The following is a 12,331-nucleotide window of genomic DNA, read 5'->3' on the forward strand; positions in this document are numbered from 1 at the left end:
AGATAGTATTTTGGAATAATCCACAGCTGCCTAAAAACTAGGGGGGTGTGGGTGTGGGTGGAAAATGTGTTTGTTTTCCTGAAGAGGAGTGTCCCATCAGCTTCGGCACTCTGAAGGGGCCCAACTGCAGGACACAATAGGACAGGGAGAACAACAGAGCATGGAGTTGGAGACAATTGAAAACGCAAAGAAACCAGACAGGCAGAACGGGATTATTCAAAGTGGAATTAGAGCAGAGCACGAGGGTGACTGTATCTTGCTGAAAATGCTGCCGTGATGACTGTGAAACAGAAGGATCTCATTTTAGTAAAGAGCCAAGGGGCAGCGCATAAAACAGGCAGTGGGGAGAGATAAAGCAGCGAGCGAGTGAGGGAGCGTGGTTGATGGAGGCACACGCTCGGTGCCCGGCTGGAGGAATGTCATGGTTTCACTTGTGATTGGCTGGGGAATGGAGGAGTCAGTTTTCACGGGGGCTGATCAAAAAGTTCCCTTTTGCTTTCCAAAGTTGCTGTCTGAGCAGAGGCATCGGGAAGAGGAGGCCAGTCGCTCTAACATTCCTCAGAAAAGCTACTTAAATGAAATGAGAAGGCTTCTCTATCCAAGGATATACAGCCAACAGACGCCGAGAAGCTGTTTTCCTTCTTTTCTCCCCCAACTCCTACCGGAGTTGAACAGCTCTCATTTCTGGCATGCGTCTCATCTCTCAGGATACTATGTCACAGTATTCTACTAACTTTCTCTTGCTCCCCATACCAGAGTATCCTGTATTAGACTGCGTGCCCAACAAAATCATCAAGCTCGTGGTACTGGGTGGCAGTAGCGTTGGCAAGACAGGTAAGTCCACAGGTGTAGTTCCATGCTTTTTCTTGCTGCTGCACTTAAGAGCTCATTTGCAGCTCAGATAGACCCAAGGCTGTTAAAAGCCTTAACTGCTGCAGCTTGAACATTTTAAGTTGTTGTTTTGGTTTTTTTGTTTTTTTTTTTTTGAAAATGCACTGAATAATTTGTGAGACAGATTTGCGGTAGCTCTGTGTGAGCAGCCAACGGGAGACGGCAGTTATGAGTAGAGGGCACTGTGTTGGTACCTCTGTACTCACAAATTATTCTACCTGGTCTTGTGCAAATTATTTAACCACGTCTAAATTTCCACACCCCAAAACAGGGACTAGTGGTTTTTATTCTCCTGCTGTAAATGGTTTGTGCTCTGCAGACAAATAACAGCATACAAGTTGTGTCTTCCTGTATTATTCGCCAAAAGAGAAAAGAGGATAAAGCAAGCATTAATGCTTTTGAAAATAGAGTCCATGATTTCAGAAATTATTAAGGCCAGATCTGTTTTACTACGTCTGAAGTTCCACAGGACTCAGTAAAATGTTTGTTTTGGATTTGAAGCAGTTACATTTTCTTATTATTTTTAAAAGTAGTTTGTTGAAAATAGCTACACAATCAGTTTCATTTAAGGGTACTAAAGAGGTGAGCCAGTATCCACTGTGAAAAAAATATTATTTTAAATGAAAACTGCGATAGAGTTGTTTGCGGAATAAACCCTTTTATTTAACTATTAACTAAGTGGCTTTGCAAATGATTAGGAATCTGATGAGATGAAAACACAACAAGAATATAGGTCACTGTTGCCATGATGGGATTGTAAGTATTATAAAGTCATCAAGAAAAAGGCAAATGTTATAATCCAACAGTGTAAGAAAGCACCACAGGTTAAGGTGGATAAGAAGGCTTGGGGTGCTGCAGCATGACCCATGTGTGCAGAGCACATGCAGTTTGTTTGGTGGATGTGATTAGATATCACTAATGGGTTTCATGAGAAGGACTGAGGATTTTTAAGGCTGGGAAGAACCATTACATCCATCTGCCTCACTTCTTATATGACACAGAGGGCTTAATGTGGGACTGGGATTAGTTTCAGTTTATTGGCTTACTACTCTTTTTCTAAATTATTTCAAACCAAAGGTCAGATACCTGCAATCACAACAAGCAAACCTCCGTGTCCTACACTGAATAGCCACACTGAATTTAAGGGGTAATTTCCAGTACAAGTTGAGAAAAACTCTGCAATGGATATCACAGTCTGACCCCAGATCTTTTTCTGTGAGTGTTGAGAGAAGCATTTGCAGAATAATATGTGAGCAGTTCAAAGATTAACTTGGTTCCATATATACTAACTCTTCCAGTAAGATATTCCATGTGTTCTGCAAAGACTGATTTGGGTTCACATTAAAGACCCATATTTTTTTCATTGTTTTACAGCTCTGGTTGTACGCTTTCTCACAAAGAGATTTATTGGAGACTATGAAGCCAATACTGGTGAGTCTGCTTTCTACTGCAGTACTGCAGATAGCCTGGAAAGAAATCTTCTCTGTTTTGTGACTGGTGCATATTACAGGAAAGCCAAGCAGTGTTAGATGTCCATAAGGTGCATATTTTCAGTTAATAGCCTCAAGCTATGAAAGCAATAAATCAAAGGCTCATTATTTATGATCCTTTTAGCTATTTTTCTTTCCAACTTGATGGAAAAGGATCGGAGTAAAAGGTTTGCTTGGGGAAATACCTATGCTAAAATGCAGCCTTAAGGAACAACTTGCATATCGACTAAACCGCGGAAACCCAACGCTGCTCTCTCTACAACCCCAGGGAAGCCAGAGGAATTCCAAAGTGCGTAAAAGGCAGTTCAGAACTTTTTTTGTATACTCCCTTTTTTTCAGTAGCTTTTATGCCATGGGACACTTCCAAATTGAAGTCTTCTTTCTGTAAGATAAACAAAGTCACCATGCAAACTGTTTCTACTGCATTTCTTGTTTAATCCTGACACCTCAGAGGATGTGTTCATGTGAACTGTTTAATTCACAGCCTTTGTTCTAAGAAAGTGCCAACTGTACTGGCCCATGTTGTACAAAGAATCTATGTACACCGTGCTCATACCTACTAGCACATCCCACACAGAGGCCATCTCACAGTTTTTGGGTGAAGGAGGACAGGATTCAAAGCAGTGATTGCTTCACTTTGGAGATGCATGCTGAATTTGGAATGATGAGTTAGGAAAGGAGATGGCAGTACAAGGCACCTTTGATCTCTGCCTGTCTGATGAAATACAATCTGAAAGCTCCTCCTTACAGCTCCCTCTCACTGACCCTAAGTAACCTTGATGGTTGGCTGCACTACTTCTCTTTCTTTTCCTTCATCTCTTCTATGGGAGACTGTATTTCAGATAGACTTCTGAGCTTTGCAGTGGATTGCTGCCAGAGACATTGCTGAGAACCACATGCTTTTCTCATTAAGCTACCAGCCCAACAGCCATGCTATAGAAGAAATAAATATGCCAGAAATAAGAAACAGGTGGCAGTGTATTTGTGATCATTCAACCATGCTTCTCCTTCAGTTGAGTATAAGGCAGAACACAGACAGTGTCTGGAAGTACCTGCTCTTTTTTCTGCAGTGCATTAGTGTAGGAATAATATGTTATCTCATATTGGTTAAGGGGTGCAGTGTCTTCCCACAAAACAGTAACATCTTTTCAGCTTAAAATCCAATGTGTTGTTTTTTTTTTTTTAAAAAAAAAAAAAGTCCCAGAAGGGCTAGATCACTTCACACAACCTATATTAAAACATAATATGATAATGTTGGATTCAGATGCAGCAAACTTTGCCATACTGAATTTCCTTATATTGTAAATGTTTCTATGATCTCAGAGACTTTTCCACCAGAATCAAAACACCTGTTTTCCTTGAACCAAAGATGATTTTCAGAAGTGATGGCATTATTGTCATTGACTGACCTTCCTGTTAATCTGAATTCCTTACTCTTCGATAGACGGGTTTTCTCTATGTTTGAGATGAAGTACATTATTTTAGATGCAGCAGTGACAATTGTATTTGGACAAGGCTGTATACGACAGCTGTGGATATAGCATTTCTTCACATATCCATGTGACTGGTATTAAGTTCTAAAGAAAAATTATAATGTCATCAATCTCTGAAGCTGTCCTTATCACAACCACAGATAGTTTGTAAGATCAAAACTTAAGTTTTCATTGTCACTTAACCCACATTCCAGTAACAAAATCAAGTTAAAGCCCAGAATGGTGATGGTTTTATTAGAGCTGGATCAGTCCTGATGGTTTGAACTAGCATTTGGCCCTGAATATGTGTCATTCAGATTAACCAAAGTCAGATTCAAAGTGTCCAGTCTTTGGGGATTCCAACCAAACTGACTGCTAAAGCCATACAAATCCAAAGAGCATCCAGGCAATTTGTATACAGTCACTTCCTCTGTATCCAAAACTAGAATCCTTTTCAAAAAAATTCAGAAAAATGCAGTAGGAAACAGCTCACTCCTTTTACAGACAACTCCTGGATATCTTGGTTTCGGATATAAGCAGTCCACATTTTTAAAAGTTAACAATATGGATTGGAAACCTGAATGGGATTTATATGCGCACTTTGACTGATTCAATACAGAGTGCCAGCTTTCCCAGATACCATCCTAGGTATACATTCAAAACATCTGACCACATAGCCAACACTAAACCAGTTTACTTATGTAAACAGCCACACATCGTGTGCCATTCACTTTTCTATAAGCAGCTACATATCATAAACCTCAAAAATCTGGATTTCAACAGTTCCATTTTGCCTTTATGTACTCTTTATTCTTTGTTACAGTCACTGACTCTAATGATCTTACTTTTCCACCAGGCGCTTTATATTCAAGAAAGTTCACCATAGATGGGGAACAGATCTCTCTACAGGTGCAGGATACTCCCTTTGTTTCATTGGAGGTAAAACATCTGCTCAGTGCATTAGTAGTTTACAACAGTTATTGTGTCTTTTTTGTTGCCAGCACTTCCATCTGTAAGTAACTCCATTTAATCATCAGAAAAATAAATACCTGGTCTCAAGCCCAAATGAAAACTAATGGGGGTACCTTAAGCCCCACCAAAATGAGCCCTTGAAGTGGTTAAATTGGGCTCCTTTAAGAGTAAGTTGAAATTAAAACAAATCTGTTTCAAACACATTACTGCATCCCAAGCCTAAATAGCAGTAAAATCATAATCTGGCTTGCTCCTGCCAACTCCTTGATTATTTCCTGTAAAATGGTTTCTGTCCCTGTGTGGCAGAAAACTCACCTGTCTGGAGGCCCAGCTGGCTCAGCTTAGATCTTTCTGCGCACCCAGAATTGCTCTTCTCTAGAAGTGTTTCTTTCCAAGGGGACAGGCCTCACAACAGTTATTCCAACTTTGGTGCTTTTCAGTGGTTTCCTTACTTCTGTGGTTTTTTTTAATTTTACTTTTATTCATTCCTTATTTTTAAGGTGTTAACATTTATCAACACCCCTCTTTCTATGGGTGTTTTAGATATTCTAGATTTAATATTTGACTAGGAACCTGTTTCTAGAAATATTTTTCCAAGGAGGATTTAAGATTAAGATACCTTTTTTTGAAGATCTGCTTCACATGCAGAACAAGAGGATGAAAATAGTGTCAAAGCAGCAGCAAATGTAATGAAACTGGTTTTTACATGAACGATGGAAATCTCATGAGAGTAATAATTCCTATGGAATAGCTGAGATTTCATGATAAAATGCCATATCCTCTTGCTACCATCAAACCTAAACTTCTAGGTTTGGCCTTAATCTCAGTTTAAGGTCACACTTGGCCAAATATATTTCTGCATGGGAAAGACCACCTTCTCTCATCCTCTTTCAGGCTAGCCCTGGACAGCTTTATATACCTTGTTTTGTCTGCACAGACCCATGTGTGCATGGGCTTATTTCTGTGCTGTAGAACTGTTCCATCCTGAGTTTACAGAAAACAGTAAGTGAAGTTCCTACAGCCTCAGTTTCCATTTCCATTTTCTCTGATCACTGGAAGTAGATTTAAGTGGAAAGCCTTGACAATGTTCCACACCCTCTACTGCTGGGGGTGCACAGAGCAGAGGAGAGGACCCCTCATTTACTCTGGACACTAAGAAGCAAACAAAAGCTGCTATGGAAGTTCTCCAAATATTCAAGTGGGACTTAATAGTACAAAGGCCCTATGCCAGCTTGCTTAGAGAGGACCTGCAAAGAGAAGCTGTGGGTGGTGATTAGGCACAATTGGGACTGCCCGATAAACACTTAACAAAGGGAATCCCCTCTCTGTTCTATCCCATGGAGAAAGGAGGGAGTGAAATAATTTAATTCCCTCTTTCACCAGATATATGTTTATTTTCCACTTTCCCTGTTTTATTAAGACTGTGCCCTGTAGTTCTGTGACTGTAGCCAGAGCTCCACAAAATTTAGTAATGCCAACAGCTGAGGTTTCTTAGTCAGAAACGATTTTGATTTAGTTAGGAAGGAGTTTCATTTTCTTTGTTCTAGTCAAAGGTCTGCACTGTTTCAACAGTTCCCACAGACACACTTATCTTAGCCTGTATCTCTGTTTGCATCAAATGATGCATCTGAAATAATTTGAAGGGACTGTTCCTGAACAGGACTTGTTAAGACTGAAAATAGGTTGAATTTTCTGTTAAAATCCTTAAGGAAGAGAGTTTTTTTGCACTCTGCAGGCTGAGTACAGTGTTTTGGGAGGAAATCACGTGGAATCGCTCAGGATTCTAGCCACACTGGAATTGTTAATGTTTAAGAGAGAAACAGAAGCAAACAGATAACTGGTTTTGTTAGGTGATTCATTGCTGCTTGGTCTATACATGGCAAATGACTGTGTTTCAAAATTCATTCTGGAGCAGAGATTTCCATTTAAAAAGTAGCCCATTACCCTTTGATTTTCCTGAATAAAGCATTCCGTTGGGGATTATCCATCCATCTCACTACTGGGTGGGCCTAGCTGCAGTAACTGAGAATTTCTGCTCATTAGGGCTCTCTGAATGTACACCTTCTCCAAAAAACATTTTCAAACGCTTGCCAGAGCAATTAGTTCTTTTTCCCCATGAAAGGAGTTTGCTGGTGAAAAGAGGCTAGCAGGACTTGAAGGGTGGCTAATTATCTACAGATTGGCTACAAACCAGACACCAACAGTGAAAATTGCCCTTCTTCCCACAGCCTGCCCTGTCCTGGCCTAAGTTCACACTCACTGACCTTTTAAACAAGGCTGCTAGTGAGGATCCTTCTGCATTCCATGTGCACTTCTGTTGGGTTTTTGGATTTGAGGATTTTGGGGGGAGAGAGGAGTGGTAAGAGCATCTGTTAAACAGTTTCACTGCTAACAGGATTTAGTGTTACTGTGAGCTGGCAAGGGCAAAGAACTACTAGGTATGATGAGCCAGTGTCTCTATTGGCAATATTGATATATTTACAAAGGGCAATTAGTTATCAGAACTCCTGTTGAAAGTTGTAAGTCTAATTTATACTCTGAGCCTTCAGAAATTCTGCTTCCTTCTTCTCACAGAATTAGTCCTTTTTTTACTGTCTACTTTCGTTCTTCTCCACCTCTTCTTCCTGAAGTTAGGCTTTATAATTCATATTTAGGTGTCTAAACAAAAGTAATCTGTTTTGGGAGACGGCTGAGCACATGTAAACTCTGTTAAAATTAATGTGAATGGCAGATATATATTATATAGATAAATAGATAATGGAACATATGCTCTAATAGTCTTACTGAAGTTGATGAAGATTTCTTGAATGGAATTTAGCAATAACAATAATAAGAGTTTGGGCTTTGTATTCGTGATGTTGAACTCCCCCTAAAATACACAAAAGCCTCTAATTCCTACCAACTTCATCAAGAGCTGAATACTGAATACTCGTAGTGCTTGTTGGATATGAAAGAAATTACAGAGTTCCAGAAAGCCTGTAATATTAATGTCAGTTTTTACAAACCAAGCACACTGGCAGTAACTGCAGCAGTGATCTTCCTATCTGGTTGGGCTACCCGCCAGCACGGATAACAAAGAGTAGAGGATTAGCTGAAAATAGCTTCATCTTGAAAAGTGAGCTGATCTCTTTTCAAGCCCCACAGTATTGTATTCAGCTTTATATTCCCAATGCTGGTGATTGTTACGGCTGTCTGAGTAGGAGTGGTGGTGGACTGAACAAATGTGTGACCAGCAAAGCAATAATACAAATCCATTGTTGCTCTACAAATGAGCAGTGAGGTTTCACCTCATTTTCAATTCCGGCAGTTAGTTATTTGTAACCAATTGCTTTTTTGAAGTAACTTTGCCTTTGACTATCTGGAGATTTACATGGTAGAAAAACCTATCAGGCTTCACCAAACAGAATTACTGAGAACCCTCACCCATGGAGACACTGAATACAGAATTGGAAAAAGCCCTAAAAAAACACCTTGGGGGACAACTGGCTCACTTGCACTAGTGTGACTAGACTGCTGAATTTGATAACATTCTTACTGTGCCCATCACAATTTTATCCAACAATAAAAGAGCGGGTTTCTGTCACGCTGGTTTAGTACAATAGAATACGGGACAAACTTTTCAGTATCAGTATTTTGGCTGTTCTCTTGTTTTCAACCAGTTTGCTCTGACCCCTCCCCACTCCACATTACTGCTTACCTGTAACGTGTTACTGACACAGCAGAAGTTTCTCCTGTCCCTGGTACATTCCCTGGCAGTCAGAGAGGTTTCTGCCTGTACACTGAGAAACAGCCACACATTAAAACAAAGCTCTGAGTAGCTAACAGTGCTGTATGACTGTTTGCTCTGTCTGCTCCCTATTCTCAGTTTTCTAATCTCACACCTCTTGGTTTTGACGGCAGGATGACACTGACAGCATATGCTGCCAAGAGCAGATAAACCGCTCAATCTACTGGGCAGATGGCTTCGTTTTTGTTTACTCCATCACAGACTACGAGAGCTACCGAGTCATCCGTCCCCTACACCAGCACATCCGAAAGATTCACCCGAATGCCAACATTCCCCTGCTCCTGATGGCGAACAAAGGAGACCTCCTGCGAGCCAGGCAGGTGTCCTCCAAAGAAGGGCTGCAGCTGGCCAGTGAACTGGGAGGTACTTACTATGAAGTCTCAGCCCGGGAGAACTGTGAGGGAGTGCATGAAGCCTTCCAGCAGCTTTGCCAGGAGGTCAGCAGGATGATTGGGAGCTGCAATGGAGAGAAACGAAGAGGCCTCCACCTTGTCCGACCGAAGTCTCCAAATATGCAGGACTTAAAGAGACGTTTGAAACAGGCTCTGACTTCCAAAGGGAAATCTGCCACTACGCTTTGATGTAGCTGACAGAAATTGTTTTCCACAGCCCTGAAAAAAAGGCAAGAAAATAAGCTGGTAATAAGGGGCATCTCTGAAATTCAGCAATCAGGTTGTGTGAGAGGGTCTTTCATTTTGTCTTTACATCTTCCTTAAAAATCCCATCCTCATTCAGCAAAGGAATTTACAGAATTTTCTCTTTGGGGCAAAAGAATTTAGAAACTGTGATTTAAAAAATAGATTGTCCCAAATTATTTCCTTTTTGAAAGGGACACAGTCAAATAGTTTAGGCTTAAAATGTGGATTTTATTAATAAAGATAATAAATCCTACTTTTAAGAGAAGTGTCTTATCCCGGGGATGGTTGTATTCCCAAACATAGGCAATAAGCTACAGCAAGACATGAGGAGAGTGAGGTGAGCTATACTGAGCAAGCAAAATTTACCACATTTGCTTAGTCACAAGACTGGAAAATAAAGGCAAAAAGTAAAAGAAGAGCGTAAATAGTGAAAAGTAGTAATTGAAAGCTTTTAAACTGCAGTTTAGAAAGTGTTCTTAGCAACTTGGGGAGAGATGTGTTCATATGCAAGCTTTAGCCTTACAGTGTCTCTTTAGAAGGAGATTTTATAAAAATCACTATTTTTTCAGATTATCTTCCTTTGAATGCATGCCAACTGTTTCTGAAAGTGATTATATAGGCAAAAGACATACCTGTACCAACATTTTGTAGTCAGTTTCTCAGTGGCATACTTCTCATTTTTCTGTAGGTTTCCTACATGGCAATGAGAGGGACAAATAGCACAGTGTGGTTTAAAACCTGCAAAAAAATGGACTCTATTAATCATGAGCAAGGAGGTGATCTAAAACTATTTAACTTTTTTTTCCCAAACTAGTTAGATTTTAACTTCAAAATACTGTTTTAAAGAAACAAGGTCTTCACATAAATTATATTTAATTAATTATATTCCTTTTTTTTAAAGAAGAAAAGGTTTTATGATGCCTGAAATTTCTGGCTTTGGGAATTCATCATTATTTGCCTTAAGACTAGACTTTACTTAATACCTCGCAACACATCAAAATCACCAGTCTATCAATATGTATTTCACTGGCAGCATCTCACTGCATTCTGTCTCAGCAAGTACAAAGGGATTTGAAGCTGTATGCTGTAAACCGGCCCGTTTTATGGTAGCAATAACAACAACAAGAAGCATCCATCATTCTATTCTCAGTGAGAGTGGAAAGAAACTGGGTTGGACCATGTTAAAGTCATGATGCAAAAATCTTTTCTTGACACAGACCATATGAGGTCACAGGACCATGAAATGATTTACACTCAGGAACACAGAGGGGAAAACCCTAGTTTAGTGGATATAGAAAAACACTCCCAGCTGCAGTTTCAGCTGGCAATACTGAGCTAAATCAACCTTTTACTCATTTTGAGCAGCAAAAATGTAAATTGAGTCTGATGATTATTTATATAGCTCAGGACTTGAAAATGTATTTTATATTTTTCTTGTCCCTATATTAGACAACTCTAGTCATGATTTTCCTTATCACCTGGATTTGCTCTATTTGCTCTATCTACAGCTCACTTTCTGTTTTATTTATTATTTTCCGCAGCTGGTCATCTGAGAATGTCTCATGTTCTGATTAATTTAAAATTCTTTTATTCGCATACAAGAACTGCACCTTTTTCTTCTTTTTTTTTTTTTTTTTTTAAATTAGTTTCAAGTGGTAGTATGAAGGGAAAAGGAAAGCTAGACCATCCAAGTAGCAACTCAAACAGTAATAGGATTTCTACTTTAGCTTATAGTTAATTAACAGTTTGGTATTTGAGCAGTGTCATTATTCATTGCAGGCATTTTTGGTATGGTGCTTATTAGCACAGAATTTCAATATCTTAAATTACTGATAGCATAGATCAAATACCAAGTCGAAAGATTCAACAACATGAAACAGAGTAAACAGTTTGTAAGACACACACACACTGAAAATTGTTTAAAGTGGAAAAATTATCACCAATTGTGAATAGCAGTTAAATATTTTACCATCCCAGTACTGTATAACAAGGGCTAAATTTGCTGAAGACATTAGGTGCTCTAGCTTGTTACATTTGTTTGTAACTTACTCTCTCAGCTCTAATCCTTTCTTATTTGGGAAGAAAGTTCAATAAATTTCAAACTTGTCAATGTTTTATTTTCAATAATGAGTAATAAAAACATGCAAGGTCTTTCCTGAGTAGCATATAAAATGGCTCCTTCATGTCTCACATCTTTAAATGTTCCTTGTTTATACTAGACTAAAAATATATTTTTTTTCCCTTCTTATAACCTAATACACCCTGCTTTGGAAGTATACACAAATATTCCTACATTTGTACTCCTACGTAAGTATTCTCACATTCCTGTGGCACTCGTGGGAAAAAAAAAGGTCTACATTTTAGCTAAGGCCAAAAAATACTGAAACATTTAAGTCTTCTCCTAAATACTAACATGTGGCAAACATTTATTCTGCTACAGAAACTTGAGTACAGTATTTCCTTTGTTCATTGACCAGCAATACAAATCCTGTAATAGCTTTGATACTGGTTTTAAGCCAGGACATACCATCTACAGAAGACAATAGACCTCAGCATTTTTATTAGCAGTACTTAAGCACCAGAACACATGGCTGTGCCACTGAAGCTAAGCAAGACTAAGGAAGGAGAATAGTAGCATGAAAAGCAGAGAGAAGAGCATGCTATAGAATTAAGTGCCTAAAAATAATAATGTAAAATATCAAAGATTAGTCATGTAGAACCTGATCCTGAATTAGAATCTTCAGGCTGCCAGGGAAAAACATATAGTCTACTGAAGGTTTAAAATTAAGCTTCTAGAGAGAAGGTACTTGACATAAAGTCAAGAGAGAAAAGGAAGCAAAGATTTGAGTGGGTTTTGTTGTTTTTTTGGTTCTTTGTTTGGTTGGGGTTTTTTTTGGTTTATATATATATATATATCAAGTTAAATCCTCAGTTATAGTGGTTAAATTCAGATTAACTCACTTGGAAGCAACAAGCTGTAGAATTCACCTTTTTTCCCCCCCTCTTCATTCTCCTGAGCAGTTTAAATCTTGTGCACCATCTGGTTTTCAAGATGGTTTACAGCTGGGTTTACCTGGTCAC

General features: G+C 39.1%; 1 protein-coding gene across 1 annotated transcript; it reads left to right on the top strand.

The window, feature by feature from the left end:
* The first annotated feature begins 413 nt into the window (after positions 1 to 413).
* On the top strand, positions 414 to 11,409 carry LOC141964531 (ras-like protein family member 11A-like). Its single transcript, XM_074915064.1, has 4 exons — positions 414 to 834; positions 2,266 to 2,322; positions 4,710 to 4,792; positions 8,726 to 11,409. Exons 1-4 carry the CDS (start codon positions 690 to 692, stop codon positions 9,191 to 9,193), a joined length of 753 nt encoding a protein of 250 aa, XP_074771165.1. The 5' UTR covers positions 414 to 689; the 3' UTR covers positions 9,194 to 11,409.
* Positions 11,410 to 12,331: the final 922 nt, after the last annotated feature.

This window comes from Athene noctua, chromosome 11 (assembly GCF_965140245.1).
Source record: "Athene noctua chromosome 11, bAthNoc1.hap1.1, whole genome shotgun sequence".
Classification (NCBI taxonomy): Eukaryota; Metazoa; Chordata; class Aves; order Strigiformes; family Strigidae; genus Athene; species Athene noctua.